Raw genomic sequence first — 26,553 nt, 5'->3', positions numbered from 1 at the left:
ATGTCTGAGGACATTTTTGATTGTCATGGCTGTGGCAGAAGGTGCTACTGGCATCCGGTGGGTAGAGTCCAAGGAGGCTGGCGAATACCCTGCAATGCACAGGCTGGCTCCCTGGACCAGAGAGGTATGCTGCCCCACATGTGACCAGTGCCGAAGCCGAGGGGCCCTGGTCAAGCTGTAAAAGACAGTATTGATGGTGTGGAAGGCTGAGAGATAAAATACAATTAAGAAAACTAAACGAGACACCTGAAACAGAGTTTTAAGTCTATAAACTCATTGAAACTAAAATAGCAGCACTTTTAGGTGATGGGCTATATCTTCCACTGGAGGTGAGAAAGAAGTAGAAGAATATGGTTCATCCATGGATAATGGCAGACAAGAGTTTCTGCGCAAAAATGCACAGCCGTGATCTTTGCAGGCTCATGAGATATGTTGCTTCCAGGACATGAAATATCATGCCTTGAATCAACAAGTTCCCAGCATATGGTGAGGTGAAGGCCGAGGGAGACTGTACTTGAACCAGCCAAGAGGAACGGGCGGCAGCTGAAAGAAGCAGATGGTTAGAAAGGAAATGATATTAAGCGGCAAAAGAAAGAGTATGGTTACTAATGAGAAAATGAAAACTGTCTGGAAAAAAAAGAAAAACAACCTGTGATACTAGGAAATGAGAGCCTAGGAGCATCCAGATGTCATGAGGAGCAGATCCATGAAGTGATAATAAAAAATCAAGTCCACGAACAGAAACTGTCACTGACATTTACAGTGATTAAGACAAATTCCGGTTTGTGTATTGAGAGTCTTAAAAGCATGCATTTGGTCGAGCTATTTCACTTGTAAGAATGCATTCTTAAGAAGTGATTGAGGGGGTAGGTGAGATTTAACTACACAGATGTCAATTACAGTTTACATTAGTACAGACTTGGAAGCAACCTGATTTTCTAGGAATAGGGGATTGGTTCGCCACATCATGGTATTCCTCTACCATGGAATTCACACTAGCTCTTCCACATTCCTGTGTGAAGAACTGCTTACTAGCAAGGAAAAAAGTCAGTCTGTGTCAAATAAGCTGTCTTAAAGCGGTCAGCAAAGTGACATAGAGTGGACTTGTGCCTATACCTTCCTGCCCATCAGTGGTGTGCCAAGGTGGGCAGTGGGGGCTGCCACCTCGGGGCAGGTAATAAGAGGCTGCACTCTTTGCAGGGAATGTACAGGCAATGAAATGAATACAAGTTGGGTTTTTGTTCATTACCATATTTCACTGATAAGAGACTCCTCTTCACAGGGAGAGCTCCCTACTCACTGCACACCCTGAATAGGCCACTACATGCCTTTTTTTCTTTATTAAGAGAATGCCCAAGGTTCACCTAGGGTCATGGTTGTCACAAAAGACTACAATTCCCAGCCTCCCTCGCGGCTCTGGTGCCACTACGAGCCAGTCTCAGCCACAGGGATGTAACAGTGATGTGTGCAACTTCTGTGTGGGGCCCTAAAGGAAAGGATACTCCTGTGTTCTTTCCCCCATTTCCGCTCCTGAACTGTGGATGTGAAGAGCCAGCATCATGACCATAGGGAGGAAGGCAGCACCCTGAAGATGAGAGCCCCATAAAATACAAGGAGCCCGACCTCTGAAGACTCAAGAGACCGGAGTTCTACATCAGTGGAAATACACCTACTGACTATAAGACTTTATGAATTTTGTTGTCTGATATGGCCTCTAACAGAAGGACATCTGAAAGGATATATGCCCAGATGTAAGTTGTAATTGTGAATCTCTCTAGGAGAAGGCACGCTGAAGGTGTGGGTATTACTTTCTTCTTGGAGCTTAGTGCTATTTTACTCACATATTATTTACATGTTAACTGTGTACATGTATACCTAGATATTTATCATTAATATCTATTTTGTCTGAAGTGAGAAGAAACTGTTAAAGGTTCAAATGTCCATTGTGATCATTTTAACTACTAATAAAATTCATGTTTGTGCTTTGGGACATGCATGCTGTTTATTTAGCCTTAGAGTCTCACTTTCGGGTCAAGAGCATCCGAATGACATAGCAGGCAATGTGTGAGGCTCTTGAAGAAGCGGTGGCCAATATCGATATCCTGAAAATCCAAGAAAACCTTGTAGGTGATGGCATTTCATGATATCTCATAACACCTTCAGTGCAAAGAATTTGTTTTGTCTGGCAGGATCAAAAGTCCTGCTTCTCCAGGGATACTTTGACACACACACATACACCTTTGTTGCATATAAACTTAAGTTCTTCGATGATAATAGTAATTTAGATGGTGCATTTGTTTTGGTGGTGATTGCAGATTCAGAATACTGACTAACAATGAGATAAATGCAGCACTGTCATGAGAGGCTGGGGAACAGCTCAAAACACAGGGAGGGAGGACTGCGGAAGATGCTTGGCTCACAGCGGCCCTTAGGGGCAAAGTCTCACCAGGAAACAAACAGATGAGTCTGGGAAAAGTCACAGCTATGAGCATCCACCCACAATTAAACCCACAGCAAGAGCTAGGGGACACCATAGGCCACAGTGTAATTGGGGCCAGAAGTCACAGACTGAAAAAAGACCCACACAGTCCTTTGCCCCAGACAATTCGCTCTCTTTGGGGATCAATTGCTATACTTAACCCACAATATGATAATAACTAGCAGAGACGTTTAAATAAAATTATGGAGAAGTAGATTAGGGAGTAATTGTTTACTTGAAAGAAGTCTTGGAAAGACAGAGGGGATGTTTTATTTGCTCTTGAATGATTATTCTCCAAGTAGTGAGTGGGGAAAGGGAGGGCCAGGCAGTGGAACGGCATGAACAGAAGCGTAGAGGCTGGTCTGCGGGATCCTCAGACAGGCCAGGAAAGTGTGCGGGCAAGAGGCCCTGAAAGTTCTTCCAAGACATCTCTTTCGTTGTGGGAAAAATAAGGGGGCATTGAAGTTTTACACATTGAAGCCCATTCCTATTGCTTTTATGCATAAAATATCACCCTGTATATCACAGGTGAATCTTCCGGTCATTTATGCATTTGGCATCTACAACTTAACAAAGAGGTGAAAAAGAGCAAAAATATTTACTCTTAAATTGACTACAGTGCACTCAGTTGTGAAACAAAGATGATCATGAAAGAAGGCCTACCAGATAAAAATAGTGGATCAGAATCCTGTTTGAATTGATAGGTTTGTCTCCTCACCCATGCAGATAGACATATTTTTTACCCATTTGAATTAAATAACTTTAAATTGATCTATAACCTAAAAAGGGAGGTTTTGAATTCCAGCAGGTCCTGCTTATTTAGTTTTTGCTTTTCTCAGTGGCCCTCTGCACACGGTCAATCTCACACCGAGAGTGTCTTGAAGAAGGTCTGACCTGACCAGCAGCCGGTGGAGGACAATGTCCCGTCACCTCTAAACCACGTTGAAACAGTACCCACCTCAGGACACCATCACAGGATCGTTGGCCATAGACCAAGGTGAAAAACAAACCAAAAAATGCTTATTGCTACAAAAGGTGCAAAAAGTAAATGAATCCATTTTGTCTCCTCCTATTTCCCTGGACACCAATCTTCGGATTCCCTCCACCAACCCTGCAGTGACAGTCTGCTGGCATAAAGCCCTGCTGAGGGCAGGGAGGGTCCTGCTGGGGGAGATGTGCCTTCTTGGCAGATGACATGCAGACTGTTTCGTGGGAGGTTTTGTCCAAAACAGACTAGAGAAACTAGCAATTCCTTAGAATTCAGCAACAGGCACAGAGCAGATTCAAAAATGGATGAGTTTGCAAGGACCTCTTAGACCAGAATGTGATGCATAGAGTGTCAAACACTTCTGCACACGGGAGCTCATAGTCTGATACTTCTAGACTAGAAGTCTGATACTCCTAGTATGGTTCAATAGCAACCATTTCTTGAACTAACAGCATGCACGCATCATATTTTTGTATCACAGATTTTCTTGAATTATCCCTATAGGGATTTTTTTTAAAGTTTCTGAGATTTTTCTTATAGCTAAATTTGACATGCAGAATCTTACAGTGTCTTTTTAAGGTCAAGAATACCAATGCCAAAGGTATGGGTCAACATAAATTTCTGGACTAGAAAAAGCTCTAGAGGCCATGATTAAACCAATTATTATTTGTATCATTTTTACTCCTGTTATAATACTTGGCTCCTCTATCCTGGAAGGTCTGTGTTGTAGACTAGATAATCTTTCATTTTACATAATGTCATACACCTTTCAGTGAGGTATACATTTCTCTGAAAAAAACCATACACTTTTATAAGCATACATTAACTTAGTGCCTTTATGAACATTATTTTTTAAAGGCCATTTGCAAAGATTACGAATGTAATTTTCATTGTAGAAAATTTATAAATACAGAAGTACAAAAAGAATCGATCATTATCTTCTCTTGGATCTTACTCTGCTTTTTCAAGAAACACATACATTTTGTATATGCAAATAGCATTTTGTATTTGCATATGACATATCATACAAAACTGGCCAGATTGTATCTGTATCATCTATACCTATATTTATGTACACATCTGTTTTTATATTGCTTTTTTTCACTTTACTTGCATTATATATTTTCTTTAATCTCTAAATACTCTTTAAAAACCTGACTTAATATGTAGTAGAGATGCCAGGGGACAAATGACATCCACCATCTTTACATCTGCAAACCTAGAACTCTCTGTAAGCTCCTTGATGAGATGGATCAGTTTCCAGGCCCTGAAGTTAACCTCTGTTCCAGTGTTAGCAAAGGTGGGGATGCTTTGTCCTCCCATCACTCCCTGTCCTGGTGGGGCCTGTGGTGAGGGGTTTGGTCTCTCATGGGCTCCCCAGGACAGGGGCAGAGGCTGTTCTGATGCATCACGGTTGTGAGTTGCTGCCTAGCGGCCTTCGTTTTGCTGCAGAGGAACCTACTTCCAGCTGCAGCAGGTGAGGGCCATTCTGTTCTCAAGAGGCCTCCAGCTCTGGCTCAACACTGTTCTGAATTCATCTGAATTGTCCCCCATGGCCAAGCTTCTAATGCCATCCTGTGGAAGGGCTGTGAATTCTCTGTTACCCCCATTTCCAATGGGAAGTGTGAGACTGAAAATCTAAACGCTTCAAAACCAGCGATTAAATACATGTTGGATCTTTGGTCTCCCTCTGTCTCTGTTTCCCTTCTTATACCACATCTCCTGTTCCACCCATCCCTGCCACCTGGATGGCGCCAAACCCAGCTCCGGCAATGCCCTAAGTAAATGTGTGAATTAACCCAAAGGCAATGCTCTGTGCCTGCTCAGAGGTGAAATGTCAGAGCTTGCTAGGGCCTCAGGTGTCTTTTTTTCTTTTTTAAGTAATTTCCTATCTTGGCTCAACTGCGAGACGTGAGGGAAATCATTTCATGTCCCACCGTCTCAGCTGTGAAATTCCCACAGGAAAACTGTGCAGATGCATTAGTGATTTTACCTCCTGATGAAAATGCAGGGCTCATTCTCTATATATTGAGGATATGTTACAGATGCAATTAGGGAAGGGGATAATTGCATGCAGCTGCAAGCAGCCCGCATCACCTGATCTTGGGGTTTCTTTTTCTTCTTCTTCTTGCCCCAGCACCCAGAGCTCTCAGCGTCCTTGCCATTGGCCTCGCCACAGAGTAGCCCGTCCAGCTCGTCCGTGCCCATGTGCTGTCCCTGAGACGTTTCTGCCGCCAGCCGGTACGAGAGGTTCCTTAAAATGCACACACAGTTTTCAACGGTCTGCAGAACCCAGAAAGAAAAGGGGGAAACAGAGGAAAGAATGAGTGAAACTAGCACTCAGCACACCATTCTTCCACCCGGAAAGGCATCTTTCTCCATGGACACATTTCTCTTTGGAAGTATTTAGCTGCCAGCTTCTGAAAGCTCCTCTGATGGCCACAGTGGAAAACAATTAGAGAAACTTAGAAAGGTCTTAGGACCTTTTCTCCCCCACAAAGAAATGACTTTTCAGCAATAATTACTTCTATAAACATCTGTTATTGCTGATTGAAATACACTTGTGAGAACGGAAGAATGTACAACCACCAGAGATCCCAAATATCATCCACTAACAGACAGCACCCCACCTCTGACTCCCCGGCTGGGGATTGGGGATCAGGTAATGAGGAGTCAAAGACTTAGAATTTTGGTCAGCTCTGGTGAGGGACAGATTTACTGCCCACCAGAGCATTTTCTGAGTGTCAAGGAGGCCACAGGTGCAAACCAGGGTTGTCCTAGGAAAGTGAGGGGCTGTGATCACCTGGGGGGCATAAATATTTTTAGTCTACATTTTTTTGAGATGCCTGACACTCATATTTTCTTAGCCAAAAGGTTAAACAGTGGTTAAGGACACATGTTGTGGAGCTGGGCACCTGTAGAACCCTAGGTGTCCGATTTAGCTGTGGGACATTGGACAATGCACTTGACATCTCTGGGACACAGCGTACCCCTCTGTAAAATGGTCATAACAGGACCCACATCTTAGGTTGCTTGCGCATTAGGTGAGCTAAAATATGTGTGTGGTAGGCAGAATAATGGCCCCCCCACAAGGTCTACATCTTAATCTCTGGAACCTGCGAATATGTTAGGTCACGTGGCTGGGAGGAGGTGGGAATTGTTAAGCTCATCAGCTGCTTGTCAGATGGGGAGATTATCTGGATTGTTTGGGTGGGCCTGTGTCCTCACAAGGGGCCTGTACATCAAAGAGGAAGGCAGGAGAGTCACAGTGATGTGATGTGAGAAGGACGTGGCTGGCCATGGCCACATCTGAAGATGGCGGAAGGGGCCACAAGCCGTTATGTGGGCAGGGTCTAGATGTTGGAATAGGGAAGGAAACAAATTCTCCCCAAGAGCCTCAAGAAGGAACGCAGACCTACCACATTTTAATTTTATCCCAGTGAGACCCACTTCAGACTCCTGGTCTCTAGAGCTATAAGATCATAAAGCTGGGTTGGGTTCAGCCACCAAGTTTGTGGTCATTGGTTATGACAGCAACAGGAAGAACACAGCACACAAGTACTGGGAAGAAAGCTGGGGCACAGTAAATGCTCTTCAAAGGTTCATATCATTAACAATGGCAGGAGATGGCACAGTGTGGAGCTCCAGAGGATGTGATCTAGGGCTGGCTGGCTTGGCTTCCAACCCTGGGCCTACCATTTCACAAGCTGTGGGGCCTTGGGCAAAGTGCTTAATCTTTCTGTGCTTCTATTTCCTCATTTGTAAATGGAGGGTCATATTAACAGTATCATGTACAGGCTGGGCACGGTGGCTCATGCCTGTAATCCCAGCACTTTGGGAGGCTGAGGCGGGTGGATCAATAGGTCAGGAGATTGAGATCATCCTGGCTAACAAGGTGAAACCCTGTCTCTACTAAAAATACAAAAATTAGCCAGGCGTGGTGGTGGGCACCTGTAGTCTCATCTACTCGAGGAGGCTGAGGCAGGAGAATGGTGAGCTTGCAGTGAGCCGAGACTGCACCACTGCATTCCAGCCTGGGCAACAGAGAGAGACTCTGTCTCAAAAAAAAAAAAAAAAAAAAAAAAAAAAAAAGAGCAAAAAAACCCCCAGTATCATGTACAGGGCCACAGTGAGGGTTAATAAGCTCACAGATACAGCTCTTTGAATAGTGTCTGCTCAAAAGTATTTGCTAAAATACTAGTTGTAATAACTTCCGATTGCTGAGAAGAGGGGTGAGCAAACTGCCACCCAGGGGTCTGATCCAGCCCACAGCCGGTTGTGCATAACCGGTGTTTTCCTGGAGGACGCCCAGGCCCATTTGTTGATGAATGGTCTGTAGCTGCTTTCACGGTACAATGTAGAATTACATGGCTGTGACTGAGACAGTATGGCCCACAACACTGGGAATATTTATTCTCTGACCTTCTGCAGAAAACGTTTGCTGGTTAAGACAAAGCTGACCTTTTGACTCCAGGAACCATGGAAAGAGGGGAAAAATATCCAATTTTAAAAGGGGCAAAATAATGATGGAAAAAAATAAACTGAGCCAAGTTTTATTTGAAGAATCTTACCAAGTTGGCTATCATTTTTTCAGGCACCTGCTATATAACAGCCACCCGTGATGGCACATAATACGATTCCATTGTATGGGTGAAGGGGAGGACAGCTAAAGCTGTGAGTACCTCCCACCAGACTGAGCTGCTTCTCTGCAGTCCTGGGGTGGGACTGGAATGGGCCGGGGCTGCTGGGATTGCAATCCTGCACTGCTTCCCTCCACTGGCTGGAATCTGGTGAAAGGTAGCGGGTGCCCTGTACTTATTATGAGGATGTGAAAATCTACGAGGAAAACCAGTTTTCAGGAAATATTTCTGGAGCCTTTGTCATTCCAGACCTTTCTTGTCAGCTTCTCAAGGTGTCGTGGGCTGCTAGTCTCACAGGCTCTGAGTCAACCTGATTTTCTATTCCAAGCATCCTCTCAGCATCAAAAAGTGGACTGGCACGAAAGCAGGTAAACTCAGGGCGATGCATGAAAGAGAGAAACGACTCTCATTGAAAGGAAAATGTTATGGCATAAGTCAGAATGATTTTTAAATCAGCTCAAACTGATTTTTCTTACATCAAAGACTTGGGAGAATAAACTTCTTTCTCATCCCACTGTTCGCCTTCCCCAGAGGCATCACTGTTGCTCTGCTTAACAAATGACTACTGGGGAATAAATCTGCAGTTGTGAAAAATGCTTTATAATCGAGCTGCAGCTGGGGAGATGATTTGGGAAGAAGCTAGAAGAAGGAGAGAAAGTAGGGATGGGGGTGGGTGGGGAGGGAGGAATAGGGGAAGGAAGGTCACAGGGACCACATTTATCTCTCATTTAAACCTCCTGGAGTTTTGCAGTCTGGGTCGGTTTGGGAGAGTTACTTAATTCAAGAGCTTTTCTCTAAGGGGATAAGGAGAAAGAGAAGACAAAAGACTTGGGATCCTAGCAGGAGGGTGGCAGCCGGTAGCTTTGCTTGGGACGTCCATTGCTGTCAGCAGCGCTTTCAGCAGTTGTTTTTGGTTACCAGGGTCATTTTGATTCCTTATTTTCTATTAGAAAGGGTTAATCTGGAAGTTGTAGAGCGCTCCACCATATGTTACCCAGTCAACACACTGGCCCAATTATAGGACCAGAGCCACAAGCTTATATGGAATCCAAGCTCTTTTACGTATTAACTTCTCGGGTCTTAAAAAGAAGATGTACTCATTCATCCCCCTCACCCTCAAGGTGTCATTGTGAAAGCTCAAAAGCGGCCAAGCAGAGGGCTGAGTGGCAAATGATGGTACAATAATAATATGTTAAAACTCAATAGCACAATCCAGCCAGTGAAGCACCTGCTGAGTAACTGATCACATCTGATCCTTTCAACAGCCTTGGCATTCAGCTATGATTATGCTGCTTGTCACAGAGTTGAGGTCACTTGGATATGGTGCTCCAGCCAGTGGGAGGTGGAGATGGCACAGTCCCCTGGCACTGTCTTGATGCCGGCTCAGGGCTCTTCTTACTCCACCAGGGATATCTGGGTTTTCTGACTCCAGCCCCGAATACTCCCAATTATTTCAACTTCCTCTTTTGGGGAAAATGTGGACATTAGAAAAGATGATCTACAAAGTCTCCCACGGTTTTAGGAATCTGGTCATCTGACAGAAAGAAGATGTTTGTGCCATGTTGGTTCTTGAACCACGGCTCCTGAAGGACGCCTTAATCTTTGGTGCTGGTGGCTACACTTAGCCAAAGCATGAGGCTGTTGACTCTTATTTTATTTTCAGCTGCAAGGTCCAGCTAGTATCAAAGCTTTTTTTGTAGCCATCACAGTAAAAGGTATAGTCTCCCAGTGCCTCACTCAGCACTCTGAATATGATGATGCTGGGCATTGCCGCTTCAGTGATTTACCTTCAGAAGCCCTTTGAAAACGCATGTGTCTATTACGCTAACAAGCATTTGTAAATATTCAAGACATCTTGACTGGTCACTTGTTTAGGAATTTAATTTTCCTGTCAATGATACTAAATGGTCTAAAATGGTCATTTAAGGGCTTCTGTGAAAGGGGAATGCTTACTCTTTGTTACATTGTGTTCATCTTTGAATCTAAAAACACGAAGTCAGTGAATGAATGTGAACCTAACTGAGCAGAAGTTAAAAGATGACAAGCAGTGCTCATAATTGGGGTGAACTAGTACTCAAAGGGCTTACATCCCAGAAGTAGCTTGCATTCAGATCTTTGGGGAGTAAGGCTCAGGCATCAGTGATTTTCTAAATTTCTTGGTAACCCTAATATGTAGTCAGGGTTGAGAAGTGCTATGCCAATTTATACACACAGCCAATTAATGACTACATGGATAGAAACACTTCTATTTGTTCTTTATCTAACTTTGAAACTAAATTACATTATACCAGATTCCCAATTAGAGAGTCATATTAAAGCTCTATCTACTATGGCAGGTTCTTAATCTAAGATGTACATCAAATTACCTGATGAACTTTTAAAGGTACAAAAACTTGTGACGAGAGTTAGACAGTTGGGTTCACAGGACTGCAGTAGGGTCTGGACAGGTGTATTTACATGAACACTCCAAAGACAATTCTACTAAAGAGTCAGAATGAAAACTACAGGATTAAGGTCACGCTTCATAACCAGGGCCAATTTTGCTCCCCGCAGGACATGTGGCAATGTTTGGAGACACTGTTGTTTGTTCCTGGGGTGGAGATGGGGGCTGCTACTGGTATCCAGTGGGCAGAAGCCAGGGAGGTTGCTAAGCATCCTGCAACGCACAAGACAGTCCCATGACAAAGAATAATTCACCCCAAAATGTCAATAAGGGTGGCTCTTGAGAAATCCTTATTAAGAAATCACATTTATTACCTGCATTACTTTATGACTATTGGTAAAGTTTGTGTTTATTTATTTATTTATTTATTTTTTTTGAGACGGAGTCTCGCTCTGTCGCCCAGGCTGGAGTACAGTGGCGCAATCTCGGCTCACTGCAAGCTCCGCCTCCCGGGTTCACGCCATTCTCCTGCCTCAGCCTCTCCGAGTAGCTGGGACTACAGGCGCCCGCCACCACGCCCGGCTAATTTTTTTGTATTTTTAGTAGAGACGGGGTTTCACCGTGGTCTCGATCTCCTGACCTCGTGATCCGCCCACCTCGGCCTCCCAAAGTGCTGGGATTACAAGCGTGAGCCACCGCGCCCGGCAAGTTTGTGTTTATAACAGGATATTATGAAATTACAAATTTATATGAATGAATCAAACTTATATAAGACTAAATAAAATAGCTCAAACACTGGAAAAGCCCACCCAATTCTATTCTGGCTTGTGAACTAAGACACTGAATAGACTTTGGTGATTTATTTTGTTGGGAAGCCCCATTTATTTAGCATTGTGACATTTATTTAGATCTTGCAGGCCTTTTAAAATGGAACTTAATGTAATCAACGGTTGTTAAAAAGCAAGTTTACAAGAATACGGGATTATTCAAATCGCAAGGCTCATGCCTGTAATCCCAGCACTGTGGGAGTCTGAGGTGGGCGGATCACTTGAGATCAGGTGTTGGAGACCAGCCTGGCCAATGTGGTAAAACCCCGTCTCTACTAAAAATACAAAAAATAGCCAGGCGTGGTGGCACATGCCTGTAATCTTAGCTACTCAAGAGGCTGAGGCAGGAGAATCACTTGATCCCAGGAGGTGGAGGTTGTGGTGAGCCTTGATTGCACCATTGCACTCCTGGGTGACAGAGCCTGGGTGACAGGGCAAGACTCTGTCTCAAAAAATAAAAAAAAAGCAGGTAGTTTTAACATCTTGTCTCTTCTTTTGAAAGTGGATTACATTAAACTAGAAGCTTGTGAGCAATGTGGTATTCAAATTTATACACTCAACTGGAACACCTGTGGTTTGAGTAACTTAGAACAATCTGCATATTTACTCAGGGCTAATCAGAAGTTAGGTATCTAGTTCCATGCTAGAATTAGAAGCCCAGTCTAAAAAGTGTTGGATTCTTATAAGGAAACCAGGAGAGAGTTCAGAAGGAAAGTCTGAAATACTGCGTTGGCTCTCCAGGGTTGTTAGCTATTGTTGAGTCCCGTGGTAGTCTTTATTCTCGAACATGCTTAATCTATGCAAGCACAACCAACCTTGCTATCGATCTCACTGCTCCCCAGCGCAGACTGGATCACATACAGCAAGGCATCCGTAAGCCCATCACACTCTCTCATCCTTCTGCGGGCCTCCTCTCCGGCCGAACTAACATTCCTGCAAAGCAAAAGGACACATCAGCAGTCTTTATGGTTGTCACCAAAAGAATGTCTTTCCATGCCCATCTGCTCTCATAATTTGAAAGGAAATGCTTTTTTCCCCACTTTTTCGGAATGCTTATCAAGAATATATCTTCAATGAAAAGGGATGGCTTCCACAAAACACATCCCAGAGTTGGGTAAGTCACAGATGTCTGTAATGCAACTCCTGGAATAGACAATGAAGAATCCCTAATATGGGATCTGTGAGTCCCATGACCGCGGAGGGTGGGGGACTTTCAGAAAGTCTTCTAGGTTTACTCCATGTACAATCAGAAGCTTTTTGATTCAAAGGATTCTTCTTTGAGAGGTCTCAAACACTTTCAAAGACAGAACTTCTAACTTCTGAAATATTTTAGACATCTAAATTTGTCTGCCACCAAAGATACCTACCTTGGCCCAGCCAGAAGTAGACTTCTAGGAATTTACTCTAAGGACATAGTTAGAGGTTTCTGTGACACTTTAGTCATTGGGATGTGCATGATACCTCTTATGGGGAGGGGCTGCTCCAAGCTCTTTTCTGTACTAGCACATGCTGAGCTAATGGCAACAGACGCGGCCTACTGTAATGAAATGTGTGGCTACGAAGCAGAGAGATCTTCTAGTCCTACAAGAGACAGAGATAATCCGAAGGAAAATCTTGGGGTGCTTTTAGTTACTCTGCCACCTGAGAGTATGTTGTTCTCCTACCCACAGTTAGCATATGGTTCCAGTAGAGAATTTCTGCAATGACTTACTACAGACAACACAACCTGTAAAAGGGAGGCTGCAGGAGATGACTTAGTGGGTGGTACAAAGCGATTGAAAGAATTTAAGGACCTTGAGAACAGCGGTAGAAAAAGAAGGTGATTCTCAAACTTTGGGAGCATCGGAATCCTCTGGAGGGTGCATGCAGTACAGACTGCTGGCTGCATGCTGGAGTCTCTGACTCAGAACGTCTGGGGTAGAGTCAGATAACTGGCATATCCTCGGTGATGCTGATGTTGAGAACTCACACCCCAGCTCTCTAGGGAGGGTCTGGCTGGGAGGAGGGTGGTGTACTTTGCCGAGTGCTGGGGCAGCCATGAGGCAGATCCCAAGGATCCGTAAGCCTGGACGGAGTCTGGAGAAGTTGAATGAAATGAATCTCCAGCCTGCTATAATTGACCCAGGTAGTCTCATTTCATATTCACAACATCTTTGGCTGTTGTAATAAATTCTGTTTTACAGATGATAAAACCAAGCCTCAGAGGTTGTCCAAGGCCACACAGTAAGTGTGTCTCTGCTTCAGATGTCCAGGATACTGGAGATCAAACCCAGAGAAGACCAAGGAATAAGATTTTGAGGAATCAATCTATTTGCAATTAGCCTCCCCCTTCACACTCTCTTGGCTCTTTGAACCTCCTTTAGACACCACTGATTTTGTATTGGAATTATTTGGCTGTGACCTCATTACTGCACTGACACTTTCTGGAGGGTAGAAGGCATGTCAGTCTTATGTCTCTACCTAGCATTGAGCTGGAACAAAACCTGTGAAGATGGGAAAGAAAGGGCTTCAGGTCTGATGTCAAATATGAATGCAGAATATGATTTTGTAAGAAATAAAATAAAATAGGCTTCATGTTAAAATGCTACTGAACATAGTTTTTCTGATACCTAAAAAGTTCCACAGACGTGTTAAGATAGGCTCTATCAGCGGCATTTTTGTGTAACACTGGGAAAGGTTATACAATTAAAATTAGTATTCTTGGCATTTGCTGATCTTCAAATATAAACAAAATTTCTCAGCTTTTTAGATAATATAACTAGGCAAATATTGACAGCATTTTTATGTCAAATTTTATAAATTCCATCCTGTGATGGCCAACCTTTGTTTCTGACACAATCCGTGGTGGGGGCCAGAGAGGAACTAACTTTCTGCTAGGGAAAAGGTGGTGACAGGCATTTGGATATTATTTTAAACTAAAAGAATGGCCCTTTTAAAGGAGCATTTTAGATCATTCCTTCTTGAAATGATTTTCACCAGGTTGAGCTGTGAAGCTGTTAAAATAATAAGTTTGCCAAAGATTCTGAATCAGACCTCTTTGGCCAGAAGAACGTTGCATGGCAACGTGTGATTATGTTTGGCTCTTTAGCGTAGCAAGTTAGTATTTCCAAATAGAATTAATGAGATTCAGGCTGGCAAGCAGCTTACGGTATCATGTGTACACCCTGATCTGAAAAAAACCCTCTGCAGCTCTTCTTTGACTAATGTGCTCAGTCTTTCCTTCGAGTATCCTTTTTTTGGAGGCAGGCTGCCTCCTGATTCACCAATAAACTTCCTAATGATCAGCCCTAATTTCATTGGTAATCATTAGATGTGCAGGACCAACCAATAGGAAATAATCAAAATGAACAACTTAACATCAGAAGCTGTCAATACTAATCTTAGCGTTTTTCTTTATTCTAGTTTCTATTCCATTCTAGTCCAGTCTCCTCCAAAATTTAAAAAGTTATTAATTGGCTACTATATTACAATGTGTAAGATATTGAAAAATGAGAAAGATTAATAACTTAAGGTCTCAGCAGAGAAGGGGAGTGACTGAGATACACCCACACCCACACAGCACCTATGATATAGACTTCAAGAGGGGGTTATCATGCTGTCCGCAGGGGTGATAAGGCTCAGTATACATATAGACTTTAAGAAAGGGTTATCATACTGTCTGCAGGCATGATGAGGCTCAGTATACATATAGACTTCAAGAGGGGGTTATCATACTGTCTGCAGGCATGATGAGGCTCAGTATACATATAGACTTCAAGAGGGGGTTATCATGCTGTCTGCAGGGGTGATGAGGCTCAGTATACATATAGACTTCAAGAGCGGGTTATAATACTGTCTGCAGGCATGATGAGGCTCAGTATACATACAGACTTCAAGGGGGGTTATCATACTGTCTGCAGGCATGATAAGGCTCAGTATACATTTTTATATAAACTGTCTCTTTTCAATGGGTAATGGTTTCCTACAGGCCTTTGGGCTTGGGTTTCCACTTTTAATCAACTATACCTCAGTGCATGAAACATATCTTAAGAGAATCTTTGATTTCCACATTGGTGGTAAGGAGGGTTTCCTGTTCCTCCTTCTTCCCCAGAAATACAAGTTCTACTCTTTCAGCCACAAATTTCAGCTTTTTGTTGTTGTTGGTTAAGACTTTTGATCAACAAGTTAAGGCGAAGTCATGTCAGCTTATGAATGAAATATTATAATCATGTTAACAGTACATGATAAAGCTATAAGCATCACGACTTGAACACAGCTTAAATTTTTGTCTCTACACCTTTACTCTGAAACTTAACAAGATGTTTCACATTTAAAAATAAACACCGTGTCCAAGTGTTCTCATTGTTCAATTCCCACCTATGAGTGAGAACATGCGGTGTTTGGTTTTCTGTCCTTGCAATAGTTTGCTGAGAATGATGGCTTCCGACTTCATCCATGTCCCTACAAAGGACATGAACTCATACTTTTTTTGGCTGCATAGTACTCCATGATGTATATGTGCCACATTTTCTTAATCCAGTCTATCATGTACCCTAAAACTTAAAGTATAATAATAAAAAATAAAAACAAATAAAATAAACACTCTGATAACCTTCTGTGATGCTCACTAAATGGTTAGTTGTAATCATGGTCCTTAGTAAGTGTTTGACAATGAATCAATGTCCAATCTAGAAAGTTCCTCCCTCCCATTGTACTTAAACCATCTTCTGCCCATCACGAGGAAGGTGATTTCTATGTCTCGTTAGAAATGGGTATGGAAAAATTCTATGCATAAACATAGTATTAAAACAAATACCTGTAGATTATTTGTTAGAAGCACAAAAATGTGCATAATATCTCATCCTTATTAGTAATCTTTACAATCGTGACTGAATTGTCAGTTGCTATGTCACTGGGAAGTTCCTGCTTAAAGTGGATTCTATAATCTTTTTATCTAATAGATAAAAAAAGAAACAATTCATTTTTACGTCTTCCAATTAAAAGACCACTCTTTTTTTATTTTAATGCGACTAAACTGCTTCCTTTCCCCTGTCTTCTGTGCTGCTTGAAATCTCATTTCTTTGAATCTCCATCACTCAGTGCTCTCCTAGGACCCAGTGTGGAACTCAGACCGTATGTTCACCTGTAGGACTATGGCATTTTCCATGAAAGATGTGTCAGTGCTTCAGATGGCCAGGATACTGAAGATCAAACCACAGAGAAAACCAAGGAATGAGATATTGGGTAATCAATGTATTTGTAATTAGCCTCTCCCTTCACACACTCTTAGCTCTTTGAACCTCCTTTACTGATCATCATTTATTTTGTATTGGTATTATTTAGGCTGTGACCTTATTACTACTCTGGGACTTTCTGGAGAATAGAAAGCATGTCATTCTTATGTTCATACCTAGCATTCAGTGGAGTGTGTGACACACAGTTGGCTATTATTGAGAATTCAGCCCTTCCATCAGATTGGAATTCAGGAAAGCAGGGGTAGGTTTACTCTGTGACTGACTGTGCTCCATGCTTACAGAATAAATATCAGATGTTTGTTCCACCATTTGAATACTGGCTTCTTAAACTGTATCTTGTGTTATAAGCCCCACCCTGAGTTATTCGAGGCAGTTTCAATTTGCAAAAAAAAAAAAAAAAGATGCAACTGAAGATAGCATACAGCATCGAAAGTAAAATTAGCTCAAGATAGAGACTTTCTTGTGATTGTTCATAATACTGACTGAGTGCTGAAGAGATCTGCACAGTTTTGTGGCCTAGAGCCAGTCAGATATTCCCCAGCTTCTCACTCGTCTACAACCTCAGGCTCGGAGGAAGAGCTTGAGCCTTCCTCATAGGCTTCCTTCACAGCCTGGTCCAAGGCTAGGTTGTCTTCCTATGTCTGTTTCCTCCTCTCCTCTCTCCCTCACCTTCTCCTTGGCCTTCAGGGTCTGGACTCCACTGGAGTTGTCTCATACCAAGCCTACTCACATGTCCTTGAGCCCTGGGTCTAGCCCTGCTATAATCACTGTCCATCAGGTGGCCCAGCCCTTCACATCCCTGGGTAGGCGCTCCCTGAGCTCCTACATCTCATCTTCCAATTCATAACCAGTAGAGCCCAGATGCTGGGTCTCTGCAGGATCTGGCCTGGGTTCCTGAGACCATATACTGGTTTGAGGAGTTGGGTGGGCTGTCTGGAGGGTGTTAGAGAACAGAGCTGGGTTTAAGTGATACAGAGAGTCCCAAGGCAAAGTCGAAATATGAGGCCACATGCTTAGTACAGCCTCGATGCAACCCAGCAAGGCAGGCCGGGGAGGCAGAAGACACCAGGGATAATGGCATGGATCAGAGACCAGACCGGACCTTGGGATACCTGGGAACCCCCAGGGCAGAGCTGAGGGCCTCTGGATGCTTGACCAAGGATAAGGAGAGGCTGTCTGGGGTTCCCGGGCCCACTGATCCCTCCCCCTGGAATGTTCTTCCTTCTGCCTTGAAGCCATCAACTCTGACAGTCGCCGTTGCCAGGGCTCAATCCAAGCACTGCCTTTTCTACTTTCTAAGCCTTGCCTCAGCCCTGCTACTCCTTCCTTTATAGCTCCAAGCACAAGCTTCTTTTAGAGCACCTGTAACACGCGATGTTTGAGTCTGGTCCCACAAGGCGTTAGGAGGTAGTGGGGAGCATCATCTTATTTGAGAGGGCATATGGTTTTTATAAGGACTCTTTCTAGACCAGTGGTTCCTAACTAGGGTGACTGTGCCATCAGGGAATATTTTTGGTTGTCGCTGCTGGGTGAGTGTTGGGGGCATTACAGGCATCTCATGGGTAGAGGCAGCCAGGGCTGCTGCTAACCATCCCACAATGCTCAGGACCGCCCCCACCACAAGGCATACCAATTGTTTCGAGGCTGAGAGGTCTGCTCTGGATAGCTGGGCTCCATGAGGATCTAATCTACATGTGTGTTCCCCAGCACCTAAACTGTGCTCAGCCCTGTGGCTTCTCAAACCTATGCTCCTCTGCTGCATCAGAATCAGCTTTGGAACTTGATTAAAATACAAAGGTGCAGGCCCTTCCCCTATGCTTCGATTAGCCCAGTTCTCAGTGCGTTCCACTGGTCTTCAGGTGATGAGAACACACTCCAAAGGTGAGAACCATGGCCTTAGCCCACGGTAGGAAATTCAGTGTAGAAAGGTAGAGTACTTCTTGAATGGCCATGAAGCCATGTGGTTGTCTGCTGTGTGCTATGTGATGTATAGACTCTGAACAACACTCTCCAGGCTCTTCCTAACAGGATGGGACCATGGCCCCCCGACACACACCAGTGATGGCCTTTAGACCAACGGCCATCAGCTTCTAACAGTCAACCAGCAAATGATGGGAAATAACACTAAACTTGTGAGGGGGGAATATGGAGCATCTTAATTTTTTGACCATGTAATTACCTACTCAGAAATTGATGGAATTTTTTTTTAACTCATGACAATCTTTTAATTCAACAACACAGCCACCCCCAGTAACAAGATCTCCAGAACTCCCAGCCTCTCCTGCCTGCTCTCTCTTGCTTAGGCTAAGCAGAGACTGAACAGACCTAATAGCCACCCCTTCAAAGAGCCATATTATTAGCAGCCAAATCGATTATCAAGTATTAATTACACGTAAAAATGCAAAAAATTGGCTCTTTGGAGTTTGATGCCTATGGTTATCTCCCTTCTATGGAGAACATCCTTACAGCCTTGATAGCTTGGATTCATCATAAACTACCTGATCTGAGTAAGTGTGAGAATGGGAAATTATGCCAATCATGCTTTTCTTGATTCCACGAAGCACACTTGCTTTTGCTTCAAAAACGTTAAATTTTAAAGAGATATTCTATCCATGACACCTAAATCTGGAGTTAAAAACCTGCTTAGTATTGACACCCTCTACCAAGAGGGTCTTCCTAAGAAGAGTGCTGTCATTATTTCCTCTTGTCAACAACTTGTGACATGAGATTTTTTAAGGGCTTTATGTGAACTATGATATTGTAATTTTTCTAAGCATATTCAAAAGGGTAACAAAATTATGTTTATGTACTAAATCTAATCAGGAAAGTAAGCCAGGAAAAGTTGATGGTATTCATTAGGTTTTAACTGAATGGAGCAGTTCCTTATATAATAACAATTGTATAGTAGGGAGAAAACACTAACTTAATGTGTATTCATTTTAAATTGTTCTGTATTTTTAAATTGCCAAGAAAAATAAACAACTTTGTAAATTTGAAGATTTTTTCCAACAGCTTTTCGTCTTCAGTGTCTTAATGTGGAAGTTAACCCTTACCAAAAAAGGAAGTTGGCAGGAACAGCCTTCTAGCACACTTTTTTTAGTGAATAATGGTAGCCTAAACTTAATATTTTTATAAAGTATTGTAATATTGTTTTGTGGATAATCGAAATAAAAAATTCTCATTGAATGCAAAACAAACAAACAAACAAACAAAAAAAAACTCTCTGTAAAGGATCAGAGAATAAATATTTTAGGCTTTGCAGGCCACACAGGGTTTCTGCCACTTTTTCTTCTCTCCTTCTCTTCCTCATTCTTTCAACAACCTTTTAAAAAATGTAAAACCTATTCTCACTTGAAGCCATACAGAAACGGGTCACCGACATGATCAACCCCTGACCTAGATTCTCATCTGAAGCTCAGATATAGAATTCAGGAGGGTGTCTGTGAACTCCTGATATTTTGTTCCAAGTTTTGTATATTTTTATATGAATGTAATGCATGGTTTTTTGTTTTTATTTTCTGTGCTAGAGGTACAGAACTTTCAGCATATTCTGAGGCTGGGATCCTAAACTGTCTAAAAACATCTCACCAAAATAAGTGGTTTGAGCAGCCCCTGCTTGGAGCAGCACGTTGCTCTCCTAAATCTAGAGTCTGGGTTTCAGGAATCAAATGTATTTGCCTCCTCAGGGAAAGAGCAGCTCTGCCCTGTGTCCTCCCACAAGGTACTGGGAGACTTTGTCTGTGGTTTCCAAAATCATTGTCCAAAAAGCCCATCCTTTCCTTCTGTGCGGGAAGATCGTCCTCTTCGTTGAGTGTCCAGGGGCGGGGAAAGAAGGGGTGTCTTCGCCCAGCACTGGGTCCGCTGACTCCACCTGGCCTTTAATGCAGTGCCAGTAATCCAGCCAGAGCCTCTCTCTCTAGGTGCAGAGGTTGAAGGGCTGGGGCCAGCATGAGACCGTCCAAGTCTGTCCATCCCCTTCATTCTTCCCACAAAATCCATGAGGGCTCATCCCTTTGATTTGTAGCTTCTTTGAAAAAAGGGAGTGGCTGGTTTTCTTATTATTCAAAATGTTCACAAAGGTGGTTTCTCCTGTACCTGGTACGGTGCACATAGCTGCACTTAGCTGTGAAGGCTCTTTCTTTGCTTTGGCCTCTTCATCTGGGAGGTGCCACTGGGAATGTTGTGGACATCACAGGGGATCTGCAGTGACACAGGGCAGCTGCTCAGGACCGGGCTGGTTTCTTCTCCGTAAACGTTAGCTGAGCAGCTGCTACACCAGAGACCTCCCAGCCCAGAGGGGAGAAACACGCCAGGCGGGTTACCAGCACCCCACAGGAAATGTGTCTCCCGCAAATGTGCAAGAGGAAAGAACAGAAGGTTTCACAGCAGCATTGGCAATTTTAGTCATTTATTTTTTAAAAATCTAAAACTAAAGTAAAAATATTAAGACAGTAGGGAAAATGTAGAACTAAAAGTGATGTCCACACTCTTTGCTTTCCCTTAAGGAAATCACTGTGACCATTTGGTGTTTATCATTCAAGATTATTTTCCACTCATATTAATAAACCATGTAGGTAAGATTCTGTTTTTTACCATAACAATTCCTCAGGCAACTGGCTTTTATCTCTCAAAAGTTTATCACTGTCTCTGTTCATGATGGTAGCTACAGTTATTGAATGACTTTTGGTATCTCTTGGTATAAATAGATCGGCCGGGCACGGTGGCTCACACCTGTAATCCCAGCACTTTGGGAGGCCGAGGTGGGCGGATCACCTGAGGTTGGGAGTTCGAGACCATCCTGACCAACATGGAGAAACCCTGTCTCTACTAAAAATGCAAAATTAGCTGGGCATGGCGGCGCATGCCTATAATCCCAGCTACTCGGGAGGCTGAGGCAGGAGAACTGCTTGAACCCGGGAGGCGGAGGTTGCCGTGAGCTGAGATTGCGCCATTGCACTCCAGCCTGGGCAACAAGAGTGAAACTGTCTCAAAAAAAAAAATAGATCACAATTCATAATTTTTAAAATTAATACTCTGTTAATGAATATCCAGATTATTTCTAATTTTTTACTGTATTATGTAATGTTTGGTTCAATTTTGGAGGAGATATGGGCTTTAGAGGAATCATTCTAGGAAGATAAAATAGCAGAGATAAATAATTTCAAATCAACAAAGCAGCCAACCTTGACTGGGTGCCTGCTTTCTTCCATATGCAATGCTAAGTCCTGGGATAAACTGATGAGAGTACCTGGCTTGTGACCTTTAGAAGGTCAAAGTCCAGCAAGGTAAACAGACACTATATTTGATGAGAGTAACCAGGATGTCATCAGCATGTAACTAGCAGTGTGAAGAATCTGGGAACCAATCTTATTTGGAAGTGACATCTAGATATACAACAGAAAACAAATATAGGCTGAAAAGGATGAAAATTTTACTCTTCATCTATTTTAGTAAAATATTTCCTTAAGTTGTAATTCTGTAAATTTAGACATCAGTTATTTTCCTTCACACTTATAGCAGCAAGTCATGGGTTGTAACTTAAAAAAATAAAGACACTGAACATAATAAACATGTTTCCAACAAAACAGCAGCTCATGCAATGTAAATGGAAAGTATTAAAAATGCATACTTTTAAATGCAAAGGGCAAGGCTTAAACTGCAGGCACAGGCTTGGGCTAAGTTCCAGGTGAAAAGCCTGTGCAAATACCATCCATGCACATCCATGCACATCCATGCAGGGGTGGGGTCTGCAGGCTCCAACCAAGGACAGGACCCGGCAGGGAGCCATGGCATTCTGTGGCAAATGTTAATTTTGGCACATAATTCTCCATTTTTACTAAGCCTGGCATCCTCAGCCAGTGCAACATGTCTACTAAAACTGTGGCTGGCTCATGGTAGACCGAGGGCAAATCTTGTTAATGCCCTTTTACTCAACCACATTCCCTGCGCTAAGTCCTTCCTGAGATCTGGCCACAGGACAGCCCAGATGGATTGCTGCAAATCCTGGGCCATCCCTCACCAGAGGTACCACTCCTGCCTCTTGTAGTTCCACGGCAGGTGGAAATGCAGTTCTGTTCCTGTCGTTCTGTGCAGGTGGGAATGTATGATGTTTGCACGATACTCGAAAGTGGACTGAAGCAAGGCTTCTTCCCCCACCAGCCTGATGCATTCAAGTCCCTTACAAGAGGCATTTCCAGTGGCATCTTTTTCTGACATCTGACCCAGAGGGCAAAGCTGAGGCTGACGTTCGATAAGCTCTGGCCTGGAAACCCAATGGCGTTGGCTGGGCTGGGTTTCCAAGCTGCTTTGGAGCAGCGACTCCATTTTATTTTCAATTCCCCCTTTTAGAACTGGCGTGTCTATAATTGTTATCTTATGTCGTCCCACCACTGCATGTTGGGAGCAGATACGTTGCTTCCTTATTTTCACGGGTTCACAGACGGAGAGAAGTTCTTCCCCAGGAGCTGTACTTAACAGATTGCTCATCCGGCTCAGATTTGGATGATTCAGATTTCGGGCTTTTGAGCTGAAGAGATTTAAGACTTTGTGGGGTTGGGGGAGGGGGGAGGGACAGCATTAGGAGATATACCTAATGCTAAATGACGAGTTAATGGGTGCAGGAAAACAACATGGCCCATGGATACATATGTGACAAACCTGCACATTGTGCACATGTACCCTAAAACCTAAAGTATAATAATAAAAAAAAAATAAAAATAAAAATAAAAAAGAAAGAAAGAAACAGCATAAAGGTCAGAGTGATCTTCCTGCACCTGCTGTTTTTTAAGTGCCTTTAAATCAAAATAGTCAATATGCCGAAGCAGCATATTTTGGGCTGATACACACGTAATTCCTTCATCTATATCACATAGTGATGTGGGACACTAAAAATTCTGTGAATGTTTACATTAACAATTTTAGTTAACAATTTAACAAACGATTATTTAGCATCTCTCCAACGTTTTACATTATTAAACATCTGATTATTTTGAATAATTTTATCAATTGTGTTTTTTCTATTATGTGTTCCCATTATGTTATACAAATTTCAGTATCTGGAAAATATAATAATACTGATGAAAAGATGATGATGACACTGATTTAAGTAAAATGTACAGATTTTAGTGGGAAAAAAAAAAAGACTTTGAGTTGCTGCTGTAATGGGATGAAACCTTTGGGGACTGTGGGATGGAATGAAAGTATGTGGCATGAATGTGACTCTTTGGAGGCCAGAGGGTGGACTGTAGTAGGCCACAGAACAGCCCCTCCAAGAGGTCTATAACTTCATCCTTGAAGTCTATGAACAGGTTACTTTACATAGTGGTGGGGGGGGAGCAGCGCGGGGGAAAGACGTTGCAGATGGAATTAAAGTCACAAAGTTTAAAATAGGGAGACTTTCCCTATTTTGTCCCTGGAAAATGTCCCTATTTTATTCTCTGCTTTTCCTGGCTGGAGTCAGAGAGGTGCAGCAGAAGGGATGGCAGAGATCCCAAGAGTAAAGGTTCAGCTCCCAGCTGCTAGCTTCAACATATGGGGTAGTCACAGGCAAAGGGGAGGGAGAGGCCATTAGGAGTGCAGGAGCTGAGGGCAGCTCTCAATTGGCCACCACCAAGCAAGTGGAGACCTCAGTCTCATGGCCATAAGGAACTGGATTCTGCCAACAACCTGCAGTAGGTTGGATTCTTCCCCAGAGCTGCTAGTAAGGAGGACGATCCCACCAGCACCTTGATTTTAAACCAGTGAGTCCAGTGTCTGAAGTTCTGGCCCAGAGAAGCTGTGGGATAATGTATGTGTGTTGTTTTAAGTCATGGAATTTGTGGCAATTTGTTACAGCAGCAAGAGGAAACTCACAGGGAGCCTGCAGCTCATTTTGCTCCAAGGTAAACGGATTCTTCTCAGCACCATCTCCGATGCCTCACGTCCTACTCCCTCCCAGGAAAACTGCTCAGCCTGCAGTGTGCACGTGCAAGTTTCAAGAAGAGATTTCTAGATAAACAAACAACTGGATTGCTTTGCTCAAGACCAAAATGCCATATATATATATGGCATTTTGGTCTTGAGCAAAGCAATCCAGTTGCCATATATATATAAAATATATATACACAATATATAATACATATATACACACACATATACATAATATATACACACATATATATAATATACATACACACATATATATATATATAATATATATGAATCAAAATTCCTCCTTGGAGCATGTGGAAGAGCGTGAGGTGGTGGCATGGAAAATACCTGCCCTCAATGCCGTGAGGCCAGGCCACTGTTCGATGGGACTCAGGGCATGCCGAGGCCCTCTGCACGAGCAACATCGATGTGATGTTGGGATGATGTACTTTCTGAGGCTGAACTACATGCTTCAATATATTCTGCCCTATCTCTGATCTCATCACCTACAAGAGTGCCACCAAATTTGCAGCCATCAGCTTGGTCCAGACTGCTCTTTTGCCTGGTTGGTATCTTCTACTTCTGCCAGAAAAGTCCCCTGAAAACTGGAGTTTTCAGAGCTTGCAGAGAACCAATAGTGCCACAGTTGGCATTCTGTATCTGTCTAGGACATGAGTACACTGGATTATAAGAGAGAGAAATGAGGCAGCTTCCTAGCCCTGCTTAAGTGAAGTCTGCAGTGCAGCCCGTTATTTTAAATGAATTCCCATAACATTATCTGAAGCACCAACCGTAAGTACCAGGCAGTATTACCCGCATTAGGATTAGCCACACCTCCATAAACTTTTATTGGTTGCAAATAATGTAAGGCTAAATTTACTTGAAAAGCTCTTGACTTCTCTCTCTCCATATGTGTTTTGAAAGCTGGTCTCTCATCACAGCCAAGTCAGAATAATTCCCAAAGAAATAAGTTTCCTTAATTTTTTTTTTAAAGATTAGCACAGTCTTGCTGTTCGAATTACTATGCACCTTACTGTCTTCTCCCAAAGAAGGCAATTTCTTTATAAATCAGGCCAATGATGGCTTGGTAATTGCTTTGCTGAGCTGCAGGGACAGAATGCTTCAGTGGCTAAAGACCAACTACCTACTGGGGCTGGCCGCAAACACCACCGTTGTTCTGTACCCAAAGCGGTGGTTGCTAGGTTCATACCACACCTCCCCCCGGCACATCCACCCATAAACGTAAGCCATCAGAAAGGGAAGGAGGGCTCCTCTTTTGATGACGATTAAACACTGCACCTTTGTAAGACTGCCTGGATCCATGCCTTCCGGAGTTAGCCATGCATCAGGGAACATTGTTCCAGAGAAGCCCAGAGCAGAACCAGAAATACCTGAATTAAAAGACACCGTCTTGCTGTCAAGTACTACCTAGGGTTTTAGCTACATGATTCCAATTAAAACTGATGGTCGCCACAGAGTTAACTGCTCTATGAAATGTCTGCTGAAAGTTTCCCATTGGGCTAAATTACAAGGAAATCAGAGGGAAGAAAGGTGTGGATGCTGTGTGGCTAAAACCATTAACTGTGAGCCTAATTGTGCGGGTGGCCCTTTGTGCTCCACAAACCCTCACGTGCCGCTCACAGTTGTTCTTTCCTAACCTGTAGTACTTGGGGAGTGAGCTGTACTCACTAGTCCTTGATTTTTTCATGACCGGACTACGTCTCAAGCTTGGAGTAATGCCATATGGTTCATCCCCCGGGTCAATGCCCGCCCTCCCTGTATTCTACCAGCTCCCACATTGTTTTACTCCGGCACATTCATGGTAGGCTCAGAAAATCAGGGTGCACTATATATTGAAAACCCCCCCATATCTAACCTTCATTCTGGCACCCTGACTTCCCATCAAGAGGACCTCCGTTAAGTCCACCCACCACACGCCACTGCAGCAAGCGTTACCATGCTTGCTACATGATTTGCCAGCCATGGCCAGTTACAAAGTTACAAACACAGCGAAAAGAAAATGTCATGGGTCAAAACACAAATTAGATTAAAAGATGAATACTAGCTAGTTGTTTTCTTCTTTCTTTGTTAAAC

The 26,553-nt window shown here is 43.2% G+C and overlaps 1 protein-coding gene across 7 annotated transcripts in view; it reads right to left on the bottom strand.

The window, feature by feature from the left end:
• Positions 1 to 26,553, bottom strand: part of CTNND2 (catenin delta 2) — a 936,154-nt gene that overhangs the window by 131,942 nt on the left and 777,659 nt on the right. For all 7 annotated transcript variants that reach the window (XM_055245590.2, XM_055245587.2, XM_055245588.2 and 4 more), the window contains 2 exons: positions 12,133 to 12,250; positions 5,565 to 5,750 (listed from right to left, as the gene is read on the bottom strand). In XM_055245590.2, coding sequence (XP_055101565.1) covers positions 5,565 to 5,750; positions 12,133 to 12,250 — 304 coding nt within the window. The remainder of the gene's footprint in view (positions 1 to 5,564; positions 5,751 to 12,132; positions 12,251 to 26,553) is intronic.

This window comes from Symphalangus syndactylus, chromosome 16, assembly GCF_028878055.3.
Source record: "Symphalangus syndactylus isolate Jambi chromosome 16, NHGRI_mSymSyn1-v2.1_pri, whole genome shotgun sequence".
Taxonomy (NCBI): Eukaryota; Metazoa; Chordata; class Mammalia; order Primates; family Hylobatidae; genus Symphalangus; species Symphalangus syndactylus.
The sequence above is the reverse complement of the archived record's forward strand: the minus strand, read 5'-3'. Positions and strand labels throughout refer to the sequence as shown.